The 22,236-nt window shown below is 32.2% G+C and overlaps 2 protein-coding genes across 7 annotated transcripts in view; one reads left to right on the forward strand and one right to left on the reverse strand.

Annotated features, from left to right (window-relative positions):
• LOC134231367 (WD repeat-containing protein 97-like) overlaps positions 1–12,351 on the forward strand; it is a 62,513-nt gene extending 50,162 nt beyond the window's left edge. For all 6 annotated transcript variants that reach the window (XM_062713327.1, XM_062713326.1, XM_062713330.1 and 3 more), the window contains 5 exons: positions 1,271–1,418; positions 2,503–2,587; positions 10,681–10,873; positions 11,034–11,110; positions 11,241–12,351. In XM_062713327.1, the coding sequence (XP_062569311.1) occupies positions 1,271–1,418; positions 2,503–2,587; positions 10,681–10,873; positions 11,034–11,110; positions 11,241–11,485 (748 nt within the window). In that variant the 3' untranslated portion in view covers positions 11,486–12,351. The remainder of the gene's footprint in view (positions 1–1,270; positions 1,419–2,502; positions 2,588–10,680; positions 10,874–11,033; positions 11,111–11,240) is intronic.
• An 8,484-nt stretch (positions 12,352–20,835) lies between these two features.
• Positions 20,836–21,715, reverse strand: LOC134231378 (uncharacterized). Its single transcript, XM_062713345.1, has 2 exons — positions 21,354–21,715; positions 20,836–21,257 (listed from the first exon to the last, which is right to left on the reverse strand). Exons 1-2 carry the CDS (start codon positions 21,694–21,696, stop codon positions 21,142–21,144), a joined length of 459 nt encoding a protein of 152 aa, XP_062569329.1. The 5' UTR covers positions 21,697–21,715; the 3' UTR covers positions 20,836–21,141.
• Positions 21,716–22,236: the final 521 nt, after the last annotated feature.

Here is a 22,236-nt window from a genome sequence, read left to right on the forward strand (position 1 = left end):
AGAAATATATTATGTGGATAAATTCCATCTCCTTTCAGTATCAAATGGATCATTTTTCATATACTGTTATAGTTATATACTTACATTACCTTATTTGGCTATCCTGCAACAAAAAGCTTGGTAGTAGCATTTTGTTTTGACCCCCCGGTCCCCTCTGATGCTACGTGCCTGTTGAATGCAGTATTCATTTTCTCAAATTTCCATTGACGTAAAAAACCTCATTATACATTATATCTTGAAATTAAAGACACATTAGCTCAAATCAAAATTCGGATGTTTTACACAAATTAAGTGGTAGAACGGGAGGTCAACATTACCGCTACATTGCCAAAAATTTCAACTCATTACCGCTACATTTTTTCAGATTTTCGACCGATCATTACCGCTACATTTTTCCGGCCAAAAACAACTCATTACCGCTACATATTGAATCAGTCCAAAACAACTCATTACCGCTACATATCGATTTAGCCAGGTATGGTTCGGTATATGAGTTCTAATCAGCAGAATTCACTACCTATCTAATCAGAATGAGTATACTTATATCAATACCTCTGCAGTCGTAATTTTTAAATTATTTAGCTCCATCTGAACATTATGGCAACAATTGAGAAGTTTGATACAAATTGAGGGAATGTCGGCTTACTTATCGATGGTTATAAATTTAGAAAACAACAATATTTCAAGCAAATGGCTTTCAAGGCTTTAAAGCGATAGTGTAAAAAAACATTTGACAAAACTTAGAACTTTATCTATGAACAGTGCTTGATTTTCATTTTGTGTGTGTGTTTTATGAAATAAAGTTGATTTTAATCATGAAAGAAAAAAACATCCTGCTTAAAGTCCTACTTTCACCTCCCCGTGGTGAGCAGGGGAAACGGGTCTTATGCATTTATAGGATACTGTACACGCATATGTGGCTGGCTAACGAAAGAGGCAATGTAACGGTGATGTATACTTTTTTATGTAGCGGTAATGTAAGGATTTTTGTAGCGGTAATGACTAAGTAGCGGTAATGAAAATTTTGAAAATGTAGCGGTAATGATACGCACCCGGTAGAACATGTAATTGTAGTTAATAGTCAATTACTTTAAGTATAAATCTCTTTGAAATTAGCAAAACTTAATGATTATGTTTTAAGCAGTTACATTTCCTCTTTGAACTTAATTGTCTCATGTGTCTGAGAATGTGTTTTGTTCCTTATGGATTCATTGGTTCTGCTAATGGCAATGAATGTCTTAATTATTTTGAAATTATTGTCCTTGAACAGGTGGATGACTTCGTACAAACTTCACCTGACAGACACTATTGAGAGGATGAACAAAGGACAGAATATACAAGGGAGGATGAGAGGTGGTGGGAAGAGCCGGGGAACTCCGCCCCCTTCCAGCAGGAGCATCCTAAAAAAACCAGCCATTGTAAGCAGCATATCCCATATTGTTTTCTTGAGAAATGTCCTCTTTAAAAAAAAAAAAGAAAGTAAAATAGGTGGTGCACAATGGCAATATGTAATAAAGATTTTGTGAAAGTTTCAATAAATTTCACTTCGTGGTATAGGAGGAGTTGCGGATAAGAGATGGGTACCGCAATGCATAACAGACAGACGGACAGATGGACATACCGATTACTATAAACCCTCCCACTTTTCAAGTGGGGGGTATAAAAATACAATTTTTTGCATGTACTTACATGGAATGTTTTAACATATTTACATCCACAATTATCTATTTTATTTCTTATGTAAATTTTGGTTATATATCAATCCCTTAGTAAACACTGATAAGCAAACCATACGTTTTAAGATTTCATTAGCAGCAGCTGTTCTATCAATGCAGCATACATGTACAATATACATTACAGTAATATAATATTAATATAATATAATCTTACTTTATATGATTATTTATACAGATATAAATTAATATAAACAATAAAATGCTCTCTGTTTGTTAGTATGGTAAGTAACATTGCAGCTATTGTAGAAAAATTATATAAGTTGGTTGACTTTGTGTGAGTTATTTTTCTGCAAGGGCAGCAACATTATCAAGCAATGAAAGTATTTCTTTTGTTTAAATAAAAAAAAAATCAGTGTCAATAATATCTTAAGATGGATTTTATACAATATTTTTTTTTAATTTCAAGATTATTTCAAAAAGAAATTGAACATGTTGTTATTTGTATTTCAACCATATTTTGCAATGCCTTAACTTTAAAAGACTTGTCTACAAATGATACAAAATCATAGATATACAATATATGTATATGTTTCAGCAAATAATACATTCTTATGACCTCTTACCATAAATGTATAAATGGCCTCTAATTAGACATAGTGAAATACATCATTCAGCTTTAAATATTTATATATAGTTACCATAACAATCTGATATTCTGCCAACTGTAAATGTGGAACATTATATTTTGGATTTTAACCATATATATGCAAGTTTGCCTATATGTACACTTTCTGGTATGTATAACCAGCTGTAATTTTGTTTACAGGGAGGAGGAGACATGATTCCTGAGGATCAGGAGACGGTCACAACCCTCCCCGAGGAACGCACATCAAGAAGTCGAAGCATCACAGGTATGTACAGTATACTGCTAATAGGAAAACTTCAATTAGAAAATGTTTGTTTTTTTTAGCAAAATTGGATTTTGGAACATCACCATTGGTGCTAGAATTTGAAATTTTTTTTGTAAATTTGGTTTAGAATACTCCTCTTGCAGTTGTGTTCTGATTTCAGTAAAACTACACATATGCACTTCAAGATGAATATTTGTTAAAAAAAGAAGTTCTTTGTATAACTATCAAATTTGATTTTGACATGCAATTAGGTTCCCATGGCAACTAAAATATATCTTTCTGTAATTGTAAAACTAGGGAAAAGTTTTCAAAGGTTTAATAAATACTGTAAAATCACATATTTTCGTGGGGTCAAATTTTTGAGGTTTGAGGAAAAACTATTGATTTGTTGGGATTTGATTTAATGGTTGGAAAATGTTTAATAGTAATTAATGCATATGAAAGTTTACATTTCATTGTGGTCATAAATTCATGGGTCTCTCTATACCTTGAAAACAACGAAAATCCCCCTCCTCCCATGAACATTAGTGATTTCACAGTAGGTGCTCCTTTTCTGTACCTTTTTTAAACAAGTACAAAACAATAGAGCTTCAGTCTCATCAAAGTTGTCTGGTTTTGAAAGTTTGTTTTATTGAATATGCTCATTGTAATTGGAAATACATGTGGTAATAATATAGAATTATAGCCTGTAAATTAAATCAATCTTTTATTTTATCACACCAACCAGGAACAAAATTTCTTGAATTATAAAGAAAGATAACATGGTTCCTGATAACACAGACTGTTGGCTGGAAATTCTCTGTTGGATTACATGTTGATTTTGACATTTATATATACCCCCACTTGTTGTTAAATGATTTTTTTCAAAGCAATGATATATATATTTGCCAATATTTAATGTGTCTTCAATACAAGAGTGCATTTTTAAAATTTGGATTCTGGATCTCATACTCTTGTCATTTTTTGGGTGACTAATGAACTTGAAATTCTTCTCTCTAACTGCTAAATTTTCAAATAAATCAGTTAACAATTTTCCAATAATGACAGATGTATTAATTTAACAAGTCAAATTTGAGTTGCAATCAAAAGGCACATGTAGGGACCTTAATAAAGGCAACTGTTGATTCATATGCACAAAGTCAGCATAAGATAAATGTTTGTGCCCTTCAACTTAAAGAGTCTTTTTACAATATTTCTTATAGGGCCATTTTTTAATAATTGTAAACAAGTTACAATTCATTTTTTATTGTACTTTTATACTTATGGGATGTTAGTCCCATGGAATGAACATTTTTCTGAACTGATCATTTTTACCTGAAATAAAAAGATAAATGACTCACTAGACTGTCTGCATCATGGATTAAATAAATTCACATAATATTTGATAATTGTTATTTAAAGCCACGTGATTGAATCAGTCATTAAATATCAATCCATGTATTATCCGTCTGATGGACACGTAAAAAAAATTAGCACACCTTTGATATTTCCTGGTGGAGATAAAAACAGTAACTCGAAAAAGGCCAGTCTGATTAAACAATTGGGGAAACATGGTAATTAATAAAAAAGTTGCAATAATTATCCAGAGAAATTGAATTAGAATTTAATTATGATATATTATATTATGATATTTCTAAAATCATTTGGTCCAACAAAATTGTAAAAGGTCTTATAATTGAATTATTTTTATGCGCCTGGATCGATAGATCCGAGGCGTATATTGTTTTTGTCCTTTCTGTTTGTCTGTTTATCTGTTTGTCTGTTTGTCTGTCTGTCTGTTGTCAACTTTAACCTTTGCCATAACTTTTAAACCATGAGAGATACAGACTTCATATTAGGCATGCATACTCCATAAAAAATTCACATGTTTAAATATGTGACCTATATGCTAAAAATAGCGAACTTTTGCAATAACTATTGAAGGATGAAAGATAAAGACTCATATTTCTAATTGTGATTTCCTTGACTGTGACCTAATAAATGCAGGTTGAATGTAGAAACTTGTTTAACTAGGCCAATATTTGACCTTGACTGTGACCTATATGCTAAAAATGTCTTTTTATTAGCTATGCAAAAATTGTCTGTCTCATAGTCGTTGTCGTCGTCGTGGACTTTTCATATATATCTGCAAGTTCAGGTTAGAGAAAAATTAATGGCATTTTAAAAAAATCTTCTTTTTACTGAAATTCCCAGATTCAAACACACTGTCCAACATATATGAAATCTCAAGAACCAAAAAAAAAACTGTAAAAGCTTTTTACATAGGAATATATAGGAAAAATCTTTAAAAATGAAAACCACTGGACCAGGAAAGATAATTGAATTATCAGGTATTTAGATCACATACCTGTATATATGGAAAGAAACTTCTTTAGATTTTTAGTGATATTTATATGGAATCATCCCCAGGTAGTGTAGATTCTAGTTTGTTTTGAATCCCCAAGCCCCCCTCCCACCTCAATAAAATTACCCCCCTTGTTTGAAATTTGTTGCCACCGGGCGCATAGTGTTAAAAATCACAAACACATGTTCATATACATGTAAAAAAATGAAAACGAAAAAAAAAAGACAAAACAATCTTCAGGGTAAAACTTTGTGCATTAATTAATTGACACAATAGAGTGAGTGAAACACAATGGAGTGAGTAAAATTTTTGTCTGGATAACATGTTATTGAGCTATGCATGTAATTTATAAATATATCGTATTGTACTATAATATCTATATGGGATGTACATCCCATGGAATGAAGAACTGAACTGATAACCGTTAATCTTGGGGAAAATAATAATTAAATGACTCACAATTCCGTCTGAATCATGGATTAAATAATTCACGTTATATCTATTAAGTTTCATTTGATTGTTTGTTGTTTTTTTTTTTTACTTCAAAAGCCACAACAAATCAGCTACTTAATATCAACCCATGTATAATCTGTCTACTGGACAGGTATTAAAATTAACATACCTATGATATTTCGTGGTGGAGAACAGTAACCTGAAAAAGGCAGAGTCTGATTAAACAATTGGGGACACATGATATTTTAATAAAAAATTACAATAATTACCCAGAGAAATTGAATAAGATTTTAATTATTAAACTGTGATGTTTTTAAATTGGTGAAATTGAGGTTGATTGCATAACACCCTTAATAGACTTTAATTACAACTCTAACAAGAGGCCCAGGGGCCACATCGCTCACCTGAGCAAATTGGCTGGGAAAAAGCACAAATCAGATCAGAACTGAAAAGTTTACTGAAGGAGGGGGGGGGGGGTGAATTTAATACTACTTGAGAATGCCTTCATATTAATACAGCATATTACTTTGCTGTTCTTGATACAAAAGATTTGTTAAAAACATTTTCTTCCTATATGTAACTTCATAAAAATTTGAATTTGTTTCCAAAATATTTCAAGTTAATACAAAATATTTGTTTTACCCTCCCTACCACAAAGTAAAATTATCGCATCATAAACAAAGAAAGTTGTACAGATATGATTAAATGACAAACTATGTAACTTCATAAAAATTTGAATTTGTTTCCCCTTTGTTTCCCTCCCTACCCCAAAGGGCCATGATTTGAATAAATTTAAATCAGGATTTGAACAAACTTAATTCTACACTACCCAAAAATGCTTCCATATAAATACTAGTATCACTAATCATGGCTTTGGTATTCTTGAGAAGAAGATTTCTTAAAATATATTTTAAGGTTAAAAAAGGATCCCCCATTGTGACCCCACCCTATCCCTGGGGGTTATAATTTGAACAAACTAGAATCTACACTACCTGAGATTGATTCCATATAAATTTCACTAATCATGGCTTTGAAGTACTTGAGAAGACAATTTTTAAAGATTTCACTATATAGTCCTATGTAAAACTTTGATCAGCCATTTTGGCTCCACCCTACCCCTGGGGGTCATGATTTGAACAAATTTGAATCTACACCACCTGAAGATGATTTCACATGAGTTTCATCATTCCTGACCCAGTGGTTCTTGAGAAGAAGATTTTTAAAGATTTTCCCTATATACTCCTATGTAAAACTTTGATCGGCCATTGTAGCCCCGCCCTACCCCCGGGGGTCATGATTTGAACAAACTTTAATCTACACCACCTGAGGATGCTTCCACATGAGTTTCATCTTTCCTGGCCCAGTGGTTCTGGAGAATAAGATTTTTAAAAGATTTTTCCTATATATTCTTATGTAAAACTTTGATTGTCCATTTTGGCCCCACCCTACCCCCGGGGGCCATGATTTGAACAAACTTGAATCTACACCACCTGAGGATGATTCCACATGAGTTTCATCTTTCTTTGCCCAGCGGTTTTTGAGAAGAAGATTTTTAAAAAATGCCATCAATTTTCAATAATTCATAATTATCTCCCCTTGGAAGATGGCGTGGCCCTTCATTATACCCCCCGCAAGGGTATATAGGAAACACCTTGTCCGTCTGTCTATCTGTCTGTCTTTCCGTCCGTCCATCTGTCTGTCTGTCTGTCTGTCTGTTTTTGCAAACGTGTCCGGTCCATATCTTTCTTACGGAGGGACATTAGAATCTACTACTCCACACAAAGATTGCCCATGACCAAAGGGTGTGTCATGACCTTGACCCAAGGTCATTTGGGGAAGTTCAAGGTCACTGGAAGAAAAAGTTCATAATTCGTGTCCCGTCCATATCTTTCTTATGGATAAACTTGGTAGGTTCTCATTTCACACAAAGATTGCCCATGACCTAAGGGTGTGTCATGACCTTGACCCAAGATCATTTGGGGAAGTTCAAGGTCACTGGAAGAAAAAGTTCATAATTGGTGTCCGGTCTACATCTTTCTTATGGATAAACTTGGTAGGTTCTCATTTCATGCAGCTATTGCCCATGACCCAAGGGTGTGTTATGACCTTGACCCAAGGTAATTTGGAGAACTTCAAGGTCACTGGAAGAAAATTTTCATAATTTGTGTCCGGTCCATATCTTTCTTATGGATAAGCTTGGTAGGTTCTCATTTCACACAAAGATTGCCCAAGACCTAAGGGTGTGTCATGACCTTGACCCAAGGTCATTTGGGGAACTTCAAGGTCACTGGAAGAAAAAGTTCATAATTCGTATCTGGTCCATATTTTTCTTATGGATAAACTTGGTAGGTTCTCATTACACATAAAGATTGCTCATGACCTAAGGGTGTGTCATGATCTTGACCCAAGGTCATTTGGGGAAGTTCAAGGTCACTGGAAAAAAAAAGTTCATAATTGGTGTCCGGTCTACATCTTTCTTATGGATTTACTTGGTAGTTTCTCATTTCATGCGGCTATTGCCCATGACCCAAGGGTGTGTTATGACCTTGACCCAAGGTAATTTGGAGAACTTCAAGGTCACTGGAAGAAAATTTTCATAATTTGTGTCCGGTCCATATCTTTCTTATGGATAAATTTGGTAGGTTCTCATTTCACACAAAGATTGCCCAAGACCTAAGGGTGTGTCATGACCTTGACCCAAGGTCATTTGGGGAACTTCAAGGTCACTAAGAAAAAGTTCATAATTCGTATCTGGAAAAACTCCCGTTTCTTCATTTTTGTCCCGTTTGGACAGTTCTTATGGATAAACTTGGTAGGTTGTCATTACACATAAAGATTGCTCATGACCTAAGGGTGTGTCATGATCTTGATCCAAGGTCATTTGGGGAAGTTCAAGGTCAATGGAAGAAAATTTTCATAATTTGTGTCCGGTCCATATCTTTCTTATGGATAAACTTGGTAGGTTCTCATTTCACACAAAGATTGCCCTTGACCCAAGGGTGTGTCTTGACCTTGACCCAAGGTCATTTGGGGAAGTTCAAGGTCACTGGAAGAAAATTTTCATAATTTGTGTCCGGTCCATATCTTTCTTATGGATAAACTTGGTAGGTTCTCATTTCACACAAAGATTGCCCTTGACCCAAGGGTGTGTCTTGACCTTGACCCAAGGTCATTTGGGGAAGTTCAAGGTCACTTTATTCGCGAGGACTTTATTTTCGCATAATTACGCAAGACAATGTTCTCGCGAAAATTTAATTCTCGCGTATTATAGTATTCCTTAAGATTTTATAGAGCAATAAGCACAATTCGTGAAAATTTTGTCTCGCTAATCAAGAGTCAATGACTATCTCGCGAAAATAAGGTGTCGCGAAAATTTAGTGATCTACAGTACAAAGGTTCCTAATGTAACCAAAGGATGTATAACAACATTCACCTTGAACATAAAGTCGAGGACAAGGAATCATTCCATTTCCTAACATAATGTTCAGTAAAATTTCTTCATAAGAGCATACATTGTATGCAAGAATATGTCATGACCTTAAACAGAGGTCATCTAGAGAAGGTCAAGGTAACAAGGTTTAAAAGTGACAAATTCTAAAGATGTGAACAATTTGCAATTCTTTTAGACAAAACTTTGTAATGCAGAAGCAGATAAATTTGGGGGGGGGGGGCACCTTAGAGTTTCTTGTGATCTTTTGTCATGATTCTTAGCCATGTTGTTTGTACAGTGTATAAGATCAAGATCACATGACTCACATTAATTAATGCTCTTTGCGCCATATGAGCACATGGTCAAGAGGTGATACAAACCTTTTTATACATGCGTATCAACAAGATTTATATTTAGGTCTTCAAAATGTCAAGTTATTTATTTGAAGTTAAAAGAGATCATTTTAAAGCTATTTCGAGGTATGCATTTTCTTTACTACCAGGGGTATTTTTATGTAGACAGCTCTAATTTTTCTGTTTTTTAATTTTGTAACAGAATTAATAATATTAAATACTAAGATGATGTAATTAATTACTGATATCTGAATTACAAAGACTGGCAATTAGAAGCTGTCTGATAATATCCAATTGTAAATCTCTGTCTCAAAGGAACTGACATTTAATGAAAAAAGGTTAATATATATGTGCATACACATGTGGACAAGAATTTTCTGATATTTTACGAGGGGTGATCAAAAAGTTCACGAATTAATTGAATAACTTTCATAAAAGAAACAATATTTGGTTTCAGTGTTTATTATATTTTAAATAAGTCCTCTCTAATTTTAATGCGCATCTGCCACCGTTCTGCTCATGCACAAATCACGTGATATAGGCGGTCATGTGACCTCCTCCTTAGCGTACTGTCACAAAAGCTGAAAGATATTTCTGAGTTTATATTTCTTTCCATGTAAATTATTTTTTATAACAAGAACAGTTCATTTGTCAGAAATGGTCAATTTTCGGCAACAGAATGAGTGGATAAGAATATCCTTTCCAAAATTAAGCATGGCGACCATCAAAAACATCATCTTCTGTCTCTCGAGAGACGATTCTTCAAGGTGGAAAGAGAATGGGTGCCTCCTTTTTTATCATATCTAATATTTTTAAAATCTAAAGTAAACGATATCTTAGGAATTTAATAATTATACTATTGTTGAAATATTCAACAATTTTTCAAAGTGTAAATTAGAGGCCTGTGATAGCAAATTGCTTTATTAAAAACACATCTCTTTTCAAACTTACTTTCACTGGGCAAAATAACAAGTGTCATTTTTAACCATCGGCCGTCCTTCACTTAAACAATCAATCCAAATACTGATTGAATTTATAGGAAGTCATTTGTCTTAATAAACTATGTGCAAATTATTATATGCTACTTCAAAGGGATTTCTAAGATATATCATAAATTATACAGTCGTTTCTTGAACGAGTAGAATTGAGAAAACTATTTTTCGTCACAAGTGACCTACATATTGACGTCATTTTCACATTGTGACGTCACAAACAAGGAGCAAAACTTTATTCAGCATATGCTATTTATAGAACTTGTGTATGGCTATGTGTGTACCAATTTTTTTTCTAATCTGAATTGTGGTCTTGTAGATATAGAGATAGTTCGCAAACTTTTTGATCACCCCTCGTATATTCTAATCTAAAGAGAGTGTCTAGCTTTTCTATCTTAACATACAATATACATATTATAGCAACTGAGCAATAATTAAGCAGGAAATCCTTGTATTGCAGATGTTTATACATTAAAGATGGATAAATTCTTGTTTATTCACATTGCTCTGTGATTTTTCAGTCACATTTGATAAGCCTCCTGATCCAGCACTCATCGAGTCTGCCACTTATATTGATGCCATTAACTATTTCTGTGACATGATGATGGAAAAAGCACTGGATTCATTGAAGCGTGGAGGCAGGAAACCACCTGGAACCAAGGAAAATGTGGTGCAGGCCAAAAACACAGTGCTTGTACTGCCCAAGATACCGCAGTATGTATACAGTGCACAATGGTGGCATGATTTTTTTTTTAATGTTTCTAAAAAATACAAAATTAAAAATGAAAAAAAAAAATGGTTTTGACAGAAAATTGCTTTTAAATTTTTTTAAAGCTCTCTTAGCTAAAGTTTAAAAACAAAATCTTATTTGCAGCAAACCAGCCCTTGTTCGTCTGGGTGAAACACACACAAGTACATGCAGACCAGAGAGGGAGACCAATTTACATGTTGGTAAGTGGACCTAATTCTAAGTTTTAAAGTTACAGTCATACAAGTGGAAAGAGGTGCTTTAATTATAGTGTTTTTGTTTTCTCTTCATTAGAGTATTTGTTGATTAAATGTGCTATGTATTCTGTTACAGATTACCGTTACCCCGCTACCACGGCTCGAGGAAACCAGCCTATACCCGGGGATATTTCTCACTTTACCCCCAGCATCAACCTCCCAATGAAGACTTTGTACATAAATCCCTTCCCAAGTGCTATTGATGCTCTGATGCCCAGCTACCAGGAACCTATTCTAATAACTCTGAAATCTTCACAAAAGTACTTTATCCATAACCAATCTTATCTTCAGTCAGAACCTGCAGTAGCTCCAGCTCACTGAAAAGATAAAAAAAAAATACAAGATTGATGAAGCTTCAGCTTGTCACAAGCTATAGACCAGTACTTTCTGATAAAAAACAGAAATGGTTAACCAGTTTCACTTGAGATATGGTAAACCAGTTCCACTTGAGATATGGTAAACTGAGCACAACTTCATTATAACAAACATGCATACCTCCCTTGTTTAATATGTCCATGACGATTTTGTCTCGGAATGTTTTTGAGATCTTCACAACTTGCAACAGTATGTTTGAATACATATTCAATTGTGAAATTTTGAAGTACCACATTTAATTTGCATGTATCCCAAAAAAATTACATATTCTATTGATATTTCAAAGTGCAACACCGATTATTTAAAAAACGAATTGGTAAAGATAAATTTAAGAATAACTTTATCCAATTACTTTTTTTAAAGATCTGCTTTTAAAATTATTTTTAATGCTTTTGTGTTCATTATTGTAATGGTTTCATTTTCCTATATTTTATTTACATGTAAAATGATATTTATAGTATGAACTGTAATGTATATGTGTATGCATAAAAGTTATGTCTTAATTGGCAATGCTTATTTTAGCTGTGATATGTGTAAGGTTATAAGTTGTTTACAACTTCATGAACTTGTTTATATTTGTGATGCAAAAATATTTGCCTTTTCTATAGACATGATTTGCCAATGTACTTGAGAGAAAGAGGGGGAGAGAAAGAAGGGCTAGAGAGAGAGAGAGAAGGCAAGGAGAGAGAGAGAAAGCAAGAGAGAGAGAGAGAGGCATACACAAATGTTCTGGGGACATTTTAAAGAGTTGTAATGTGTGCAGGAAATGTTTGAATTTTGGTCACTACTTTGTATTAAACTTATAACACAGAAAAGAATGCATGTTTTCTTCTCATTTGAACCATGTATGATGGGATGACCAAGTCTTACATAATGTGAATGTGGGAATGTCTGGCCTTTTATTGAAAATTTTCAAGTGTCTGTATTGGTTCATTTTGGAATCAAATTTTGTTTCAAAGAGGGTGTTGCAGAAACTCGTGATTATTCCCTGTGTATCGAGAAGACATTTAAATACCTGCGTTATGTCTCAATATAGATAGATCTAAGACTATGGCGGGTATTCCCTGCTTCTTCACATTTTAGATTTATATCATGCTTAGTTTTTCCTTACATAGGAACTGATTGGCAACTTTTTAGTGAATGTTATCCTTTTCATTTTATTAATTTTTTAATTATAGGATTAAACGTTCTTTTTTCAGAATTTATCGATGTGTAAACTCTGCCTTTTTACTCACAAACTGAATAAAAGTGAGAAGCACTTTTATATGTAAAGTTTGTGAGGAAAAAGGCAGAGTTTACAAATCGATAAATTCTGAAAAAAGAACGTTTAGTTCTTATAATTCCAATTACGAATTTTTAAAATTATTTCTCTATGAGGCCGCCATACAAGGAACATACTAAAGACCTGATATACTAAAGACCTGATATTTTGACCTGATGAAAAAAAAATCATGTAAAATTATCAATTTAAAGATTATATTTCAAATTTAAGTTGGAAAATTATTGATGACACTATACTAAATTACACTTTTTAGTGGATAACACTTTTTGTATCAAGGAATACTTACAAAAAGTTGTTGACCTGATATTATTGAATGACCTGATATTTTTAAATGACCTGATATGTTAGCGAAGACCTGATATTCTTATAAATGACTTGTGTGGGGTGGTTTTAAATGACCTGATAAATTAAATAATTCTGTTAGAAAGATAAAACATTTTAAAAGGTTTTGACAAGAAAATGTTTGCAGAAATTTAATTATTTATGAAAAAAAGGATTTTGAAATGACCTGATGATTACTAAAGACCTGATATTTTTTTATGACCTGATATTTGTGAATGATTTGATGGATTTAAATGACCTGGTATATTATTATATTACATATTTTCAGGAAAATAACAGTTGAACTTTTTAAAATTTGAATATTTGCAGCAATTCAATTTCATTTAAGAATATCAGGTTATTGAAGTAGAAATATCAGGTCATTCACAATCATCAGGTCATTCAAAATTATCAGGTCATCAAGTTTTGTGAATATAGCTTGATATATAGCAAAATAATTTACATAGTATCCACTGAAATGTAATTTAAGATTGTTGCAACTATTATCATCAATAATAAAAAATATTAAAAATAAAGTTTAAATTGATTAACTCAAATTGAATGTTGTTCCGCCATACAATCCGTTATTTTGTAGCGTAGGAATACTTTATGCCGCAAAGAAACGTATACAAATATAAAATCCAACTTAAATTGTCAAAACAATCAATAAAATAAACTTATAAAAACTCATTGAATGTTGTTTAAGTCAACAAATATCGCAAATACCCGTATTCTCCAGAATAATTCGTCCTTGACCATGACCTTGACCATGGCTATGTTGACATTAGATCTAACGACGTCACAGCGAAACTTGCAGACCGACGACGTCCTCGATTTACTCTGGTTCGTTCAAAGATTTAGGGAGAATATGGGATCTGTAGGATGTAAATATATGAATTTGATGCTGAAAAGGCAAGAGTCTGAGGTATGTTTCTTTTCCCTATCACAGCGATACCAACTGAGCTGATATGGAACGTCGAAAAAATGACATCATGATCAGCGATTTTTTAAAATTAACACTCGTAATCCGACAGTGACATAAACATAATATTCCCGTCTGTCAGTCCTGTTTATCTCCTTTTCATTCATTCATTTTTTATTTCCAGTTTCGTGTAATCATAATTTAGCTAAAACGGAGTAGAAGTATCTGTTTTCACAACAGTCAAGAAAGTAGTTCTGATTGAAAAATTCATCGATGCGTAAACTTTTTCTTGAATTTGTTCTCGTCCAATCAAAACACAGGGAATCAATAAATAAAATTAAGATTGGAATTATATTAATGTATATCACTAATTCACTATCGCCATTTTGTACGAGGAAGGTTAGAACAATAAAAACTACAATGGCTAGATATACTGTAGACATCGTGCAAAGACATTTTTCATGAAATAAAATATCCCATAATCACACTGTTGGTGCTACATTTAAGACATTCCATTTGTTTCAAATCAAATCTTGGCTACTAAATAACAAACCGAATATGAATCAAAATGAGTAAACAACTGTATGTAAAAAAAAAAAATAAATAAATAAATTATTTTAACAATACTTTATTTTCCAAGACAAAACTAAATAAAGCATTATGTCATTAGTTTTAAGTCACAGTATATCTAGGAAAACAGTTTAAACCTGCAACTTTAATATATAGTTACTCATTAACTTCATGACATGCTCTTTCTCTCTCTCGCGCGCGCACTCTCTTTCTTTTAAAAAATAGATACATTTGTATTTCATTGCATTTCCGTAGCACAAAGAAATTGAAAAAAAAAAGAAAAAATATGCAAAAATGATTCGAACCCATGCTCAGGTAAAAAGTATTATGTAGTAGTCCATCAGCATATCCACTACACCATTTCGACATGATAATCATATACTAGTAGTGTTATTTAATGTACACATTTTGCATTTCGTATGGAGAATAATTTTTATTCAATTTTTGCGTTTTTCAAAAAAGTGCCTCTTTGAAACAAAATTCGGAAATGGCAGTTTTGAAGAAAATTCCTGCCTCTTTGTGCATATATCAAAATTATTTTGCTTCCTGGAGGCAGTTTTTCAGAATAATGGGGATTCCCTATTTAAAAAACGGAAAACCTGATATATTTTGTTGCGAGATTAATTTACAATTCATTTAATGACAAATTGGAAGTCAATACGCAGTTTCCAAATATTGTTCCTCATTGTGCTTTATATACTTTTGCACTTGAATAAAATTAATATCAGTTTCTGTAACATACAATTCTTCTTTTAATCTGCTACACATTTAGGAAAAATAACAAAAGAACTGCAACACCCTCTTTATTAACTTCTGATTCCTCAAACTCTGGTGTTCAAAAAATAAATTCAGAATCCTTTATCTTGACGCAAAATGTAGCAACACCAAGTGAAGTAAACCAGAAATTGTGTTATTACATTTTGGATTTTTACATGATGTGTTAATCTTGCAAAATGTAATATTCCTTTTTCTTTCTTTCTTTTTTTTTCTTTTTTTTTTTTGTTTTTTTTTTTGCACAACTGTATACAGGGTCATTTTAGCCCCGTGTTTTTTTTTTCGCCCTATTCCACTAGGAAAGAATTTTTCCCCGGTTTAAATTCGCCCAGTCATCGTTTTGTATAAGAAATATTGCGATAATAAAACGGAAACAAAAATTTCCCTGTATATGGTAAATTACGTTTTGCGTTGGTCTCGACGCAAAAATTTAATGACGCAAAATGCAATTAATACATGTTTATTACCTTCTGAGTTGTTATTGCATTTCGCTTTGTAACAATGTTCCATAAACATATATCTGGTCCCATAGGCAGAAAATTTAGGTCAACTCTTGAATGGCGCAAAAGAATTATACTTTGAATTGAATCTGTATCAGATTTAATCAGGTCATTTACGTCCAAGGAAATTTGAGAAAAAATAATTTTGATTTAAATAGAATGAGATTTTATTTTTCAATAATATAGAGAAAGTGCACATAAATTTTATAAATTACAGTTGTATAAAAAAGTAGTAATAGGGGGATTTTTTATTTCTAGGATTGGAAAAAAAAACTCGTTTAGAATTTTGCTTTGGATGATGATTTGTCAAATGAAAATTTATAAAATTATATTTTAGCATTCAAACAACAAATCCACTATTTTATCCAAACAAAGCCTTCAGATCAACCAAAAGTTTAAATATTTACATGTATCGCAAAAGGATAAAACGTACGCTCAACTAGGACCTTCTGCATATGTATCTAAGCCTATCTAGAGGAGTCTTTAAGTAACATTTTCACCTATAATTTATCCAGCCATAAAATCATGTGTGCATGTGTGGAGGATAAATCTTTTGGTAACAAATACAAATACTTTTTCAAGCCATTTTGCTGCGGTATCTTCCAGTAACATATAATCACCTGCCCTTCTCGTCAATGCTAACAAACATATATGTATATATCTTCCATCATCTCTCATTTGAGTCCCCTTTACGTAGGGATTCTTCTTGGGAGGTTTGGATCGCTTGGTGGTTATTAAAAAGACGAAGATGTGAAAAATAAACAGAAAGACGAACCTATGATACAATGTATAAACGACAGACTAACCGATGGAAAAGATCAAAAGAGATTAAGCTTAATTGAGCTAAAAGTTCATAGAGTGTTTCGGCCAATAAAATAAATGTAAAGTTACTCTTGTAAGAGATTTTTTTAATAAAATTAAGACCTACCGTCTAATTGCTAGAGAGTGATGAACTTTTCATTGTACTAGTCTATATATAGTCTGTAAATATAAATATTGAATATAAATGGACTATTCTACAAAATAATATGCAGTATGTACAAATACAGTTATATCTCGATTAAAATTGATAATAAATTAACCCAACCCTTCTCACCTGAACTAGGAGTAAGACAAGGTGATGTCTTAAGCCCGAATATATTCAAAATATTCTTAAATGATCTCGCAAATTTACTAAATGAAGATGTTGTTAACTCTCTCACTTCTCAAAAAGCAAATAGGAGCTTTATTATATGCAGACGATTTAGTATTATTATCTGACAACCAGCTAGCCCTGCAACAAAAACTTGATATGTTATACAAATATTGTAAAGAATGGTGTTTGGAAATCAATGTTAACAAAACAAAAGTAATTATTTTCAACAGAAGTGGGCATTTATTAAAAGAAACATTTTCAATTAATGGTATTAATATAGAATGTGTAAAAACGTATAAATACCTAGGTATAATACTCTCAAATTCTGGTTCTTTCAAAGAAGCAAGGTGTAATTTATATAACAAAGCTTTAAAGTCATCATTTAAAATATACAAAGATATAAAATCAACAGATCCACCCATTAAAACTTTACTTCATCTATTTGATCAAATGATCAAGCCAATAGCTACCTATGGATCCGAAATATGGGGTGTATTGTCATCATCAATGCAAAGAAAAGAAAAATGTTTATTTGATATATTTAAAGATTGGGAGATTGAAAATCTTCATATGAAATTTTGCAAATTTATCATAGGGTCTGGGAAAAGAAACCAATATTGCAGTTCTCTCTGAACTGGGTAGACAACCAATATTATATTCTATTATTATAGCAATTATATCTTACTGGCACAGACTGGAAAACATGCCTGAAAACTCTTTGTTATACAGTGCATACAAAGAAAGCATTATCTTGGACAGTTGTAATGTAAATAGTTGGTTTTCAAATGTAACATATTTCTGTAACATAATGGGCATAGATTTGTCAAGATGTAAATCAATGAAACTAATAACTTTAAAGAAACATCTGAAAAAAATTATTAGAGAAGATTTCCTTCAATATTGGTTTAAACAAAGAGATGATGGTTGTCTATCGGGTAAACTTACAACATATTTCTATATAAAAAGAAGTTTTGAAATTGAAAAGTATTTATTATTAAAAAATTTTGAACAAAGAAAAATTTATGCAAATTTAGAGTGAGTTCACATAACCTCAGAATAGAAAGTGGAAGGTACGAAATAAAAACTAAACTCTGCTGGAGAGCAAACCACCCTTGCAAGAAATGAAAGAATTTGTAGAATGTGCGACATGAACTGTGTGGAAGATGAGATCACACTCACTGATTGAATGTCCATTATATAAGCATGATAAGATGACTTTTTTAATATTATTGCTAAAAGTAATAAAAATTTCTATACTTTAACAAATAAAGAAAATTTTTTATGGATTATGTCTAATGAAGATGACATGTTGCTTATCAAGCTGGGTAATTTTTTAATCAATATCTTTAAAATAAGAAATAGCAAATTATGCAATGTTAAACAAAGAAACAAATAAATACAAAAGAGTAATATATAGAAATACTTTAAACCATCTTTTATTTACAGTATATTGATTATGTATGTTGTAATCCCCAACTGCTGTAACATCATTTATCTTTTGTTAGTTACTGCTATCAATTTTGAATTTCTGCTTGTATGTTTTTTTTCCTTATTACTTGTATGCCCTGATGGGCCCCAAATTGGTATTAATAAATCTTATCTTATCTTATCTTATATATATATATATATATATATATATATATATATATATATATATATATATATATATATATATATATATATATATATATATATATATGTGTGTGTGTGTGTGTATAGGTATATATATATATATATATATATATGTATAAATTATATATATTTGTATGTAACTTACAATACGATACATGTATGTATATTCAGAATATCTCTTATATACTTTTTTTGTTTTTTTTTAACAATTGCTCTTTATTTGTAATATCATCATCATGCTTGTTCTATCATTTGGATCCTCCTCCCTCTATTTGTAAATCTTTTTGCTCCTCCGGGGGCCCAAATTGGATTAATAAAATCTTGTATCTTGTATCTTGTATAGTATGTGCTCAGAATTTAATAGGGTTCATTTACCTCAAAGGAAATTTGAGTAATTTATTATGTCGTTCAACATACGGAATGTTTAGTTTTTAATGTAGGAAAAATGCACATTTACCGTTTTCTTCAATATAGCAGCTTTGGGGGATTTATATTTTATCTACATGTATTTCTCAGGTTGTGAATTGTGATTCCTTTTTGTTTCAATTTTTCCACTTGCCTACACAACCATAACTCTCTCTCTTCTCCCATTGCCTAGTAATCTACCTTTTCATCCACTGACTGACATCTCAATTAAAGTACTCCTAAAGTACATCCCATTTAGCTATGATGTAATCTCCGACTTATTTTTTCATTATTCTAACCGTCCTTTCCACCTATAGCTGACAAATCCCCCCTGCAGTAACATATTCACCTACTTTTCCAGGTTTTTTTTTGTTGTTTTTGTTTTTGTTTTTTTTCTTTGCTGAAACATCCTTCGACACAAATCTACCGTCGTATCTTCCAGCAACAAATTCATCCATACCTTTCGAGCCACTGCCGACAGATAATGATTTATAATACTATAGCAAATTCAACTATCTATCCAAATCCATCAGACAGGTCGGTGGTTCTTTGTAGTGGTTTACAGGTAACACCACAATGAGGTTTTTGGAGACAGAATGAATGGCTTTTTGTTTTAGTTAATACGAGTATTTAGCCTCCCCAGGAATTAAATATTCACCGAGCCGAAGGATGAGTTGAATATTGTACTTCGTACTTAAATCCTCGTTTTGACTGAAATAAAATCAGTAATAACTGTTTTATGATATGAGTCAATGATAAAATTGTACAAACTCATTATGCAGCTCAAGCCATCTTACCTAATCAAATGCAATGAGAGAGCCTGGGACTGGATAATAAGCATTACCACACGTTATAATTTGGAATTTCTAAAATGTACTTAGCTGCTTTAGAACCAAAAAAAACAAAAAACGTCAGATTCTTTTATATAGGATAGATTTTATAAAGGGGGAATATTAGGGGGAAATGACAGATGAAATAAATTACATCTTTAATTAGCCGAAAAGAAAATTCTTTTAAGTTCAGGTTCTGTCTTTTGGGTGAGGATGGGGTTAGGGGTGGGGATTAAGGTCCAATGATGGAGGACAAGCCTTTCAATAAAAAAAAAACCTCTTAGGCAATGACCGATGGCTGTGTCAAGGCTTCTCGGGACTTGTAACGACCACCAGTTAAAACTTTTTTTAAATGTTGACATGAAACATATGAAGATAACGAACAGTATTCAAGATCAAAAGCCCATATAAAAACAATACAAAATAGGAGCAGAACAAACATGGACCTCCAAAACATCAAAAGTGATATCAGGTGCCATGGAGGAGTGAGCATCCCCTGCTGACCAGTCACAACCGTCGTGTACTCCTTGTCATGATCGGGAAATAAAAGGAAAAATCCGTCGTCAGTTCAGTGTATAAATAATGGACTAACAATAAGTATGAAAAACCTCAGCCAGCATTTGACTCAATGATGAATTGTATTTGCTGACAAGGTCATTGTATCGACCATATAGAACTTAATAACGAACATACGAAATGATGACATTAAACGAGACTGCTGATATTCTTGTTTCATCAACTTCTTTGTCAATACTTAATCTCGTTTAAGAAATTGTTCATACGTAGAGAATGCCCTTGCTTGACGAAACAACTGAGATATGGTAATAAAAATCCTTTTTATTACATGCACATAACTACATTTTGTATGCTTGCACAATTTTACCATTTGTAAATTTATTCCTAATTCTGATCAATGGATTTAAAAAAATTGTTGAAGCCAAAAAAAAGAAGGATTTTTATTATTAGTTTACAACGAGCCAAAAAAATTAATCCATTATCCACATCCTTTAAAATTTCAACAACGAAAATATATATAGGAACAAGCACAATCACAACAGTCGTATAAAGTATATAAGGCAACTGCTTACAGCCAGCCTATATAGAAGTCCTCCTTCGACAAAGATATTCACGACTGAAACCAAATTAACAGAAGTGTTCAAATTTCAAAGTCATCCTGTTTAAGAAAACAGCAGCAGATATGTTCTGTCTCATTTGTTCACAATGGCTTCTTTTAATTTACTTCTTGTCTAGATGTTCTTCGGAGAAGCTGTCTTCTTCTTTGTTCTGTCAACTTATGTTTGTTCTTCTTCAGAGGACCATTCTCCATAAGCACTTTTTTGGTTTCTTCTGCAAAAATAATAAAAATCAAAATATTAAACAGGAATGGAATTATTTATGAAATTGGTCAGTGAAGACTGATTTTATCGTATTAGTATTACGTACCTTCCCATTTAAGGAAATCGTTCTCGTCTTCTAGATCCTGAATCAGGATTGTCTTCACTTGTCCAGGAATCGGCGGCAACTTAGGCACACTTGATTTGTAAGTAAAGTTCAGCAACTCAGCCTTCTTAATTACATCTGGAGGAGCGTCATTAATATGAATGGTATCCCCATGGACTTTCACCGGAGTAACACAAAACATCATCATTGGGAGGGTTTGAACGTCAGTCTTCTCTTGCTCCATTTCTTTGTTTACCTCCTCGATCTTTTTGTAAGCGGCTTTCTCTTCGTCAGAGAGAATACCAACTTTATTATTTTTTCTCAAACAACTTTGGAACAAACCCATTTTGTTTTCTTGACAACAAAATCTGCAGCATAAAGTTATTATGACGTCATAATACTAAAGGTGTATACCAACGTCATAGTATTATGACGCCAAATGATTATGACGATAAAAAATAACTTTAGAAATGAATATTTTCTTCCTCATTTATTTCGCATACTAAATTCAATTTGAATTGCATTAAGGACGGTTCTATATTTACTGACTTTTCTGCATTTTTCCCTGGATTTCAGCTCGATCTGATACCTCTTAAATATTAGCTATATATTTTTTTCTTTGAAAAAACTAATAACCTAAGTTAACTTAGAAATTATTTCAATTCACGTTTTCTTCCTCTATAAAGTATAAATAAATAAATAAAATTGAAAAGAGAGTATCAGATTTAAGTATAAATACCAGTTTCTGTATTAATTTCTCTGTCTGATAACATTATCTGACAGGTATGAAGTACCTGGTATTTTTCACTTTCACGCATTGTGAAATCATTTTAAGAAAAAAAATCATAACCAGCGGGATCTTTAATTTAAATACTCTAAATATCTA

The sequence above is a fragment of the Saccostrea cucullata genome, unplaced genomic scaffold (genome assembly GCF_032062105.1).
Source record: "Saccostrea cucullata isolate Sc308-1 unplaced genomic scaffold, CSIRO_AGI_Scuc_v1 ctg104, whole genome shotgun sequence".
NCBI classification, from domain to species: Eukaryota; Metazoa; Mollusca; class Bivalvia; order Ostreida; family Ostreidae; genus Saccostrea; species Saccostrea cuccullata.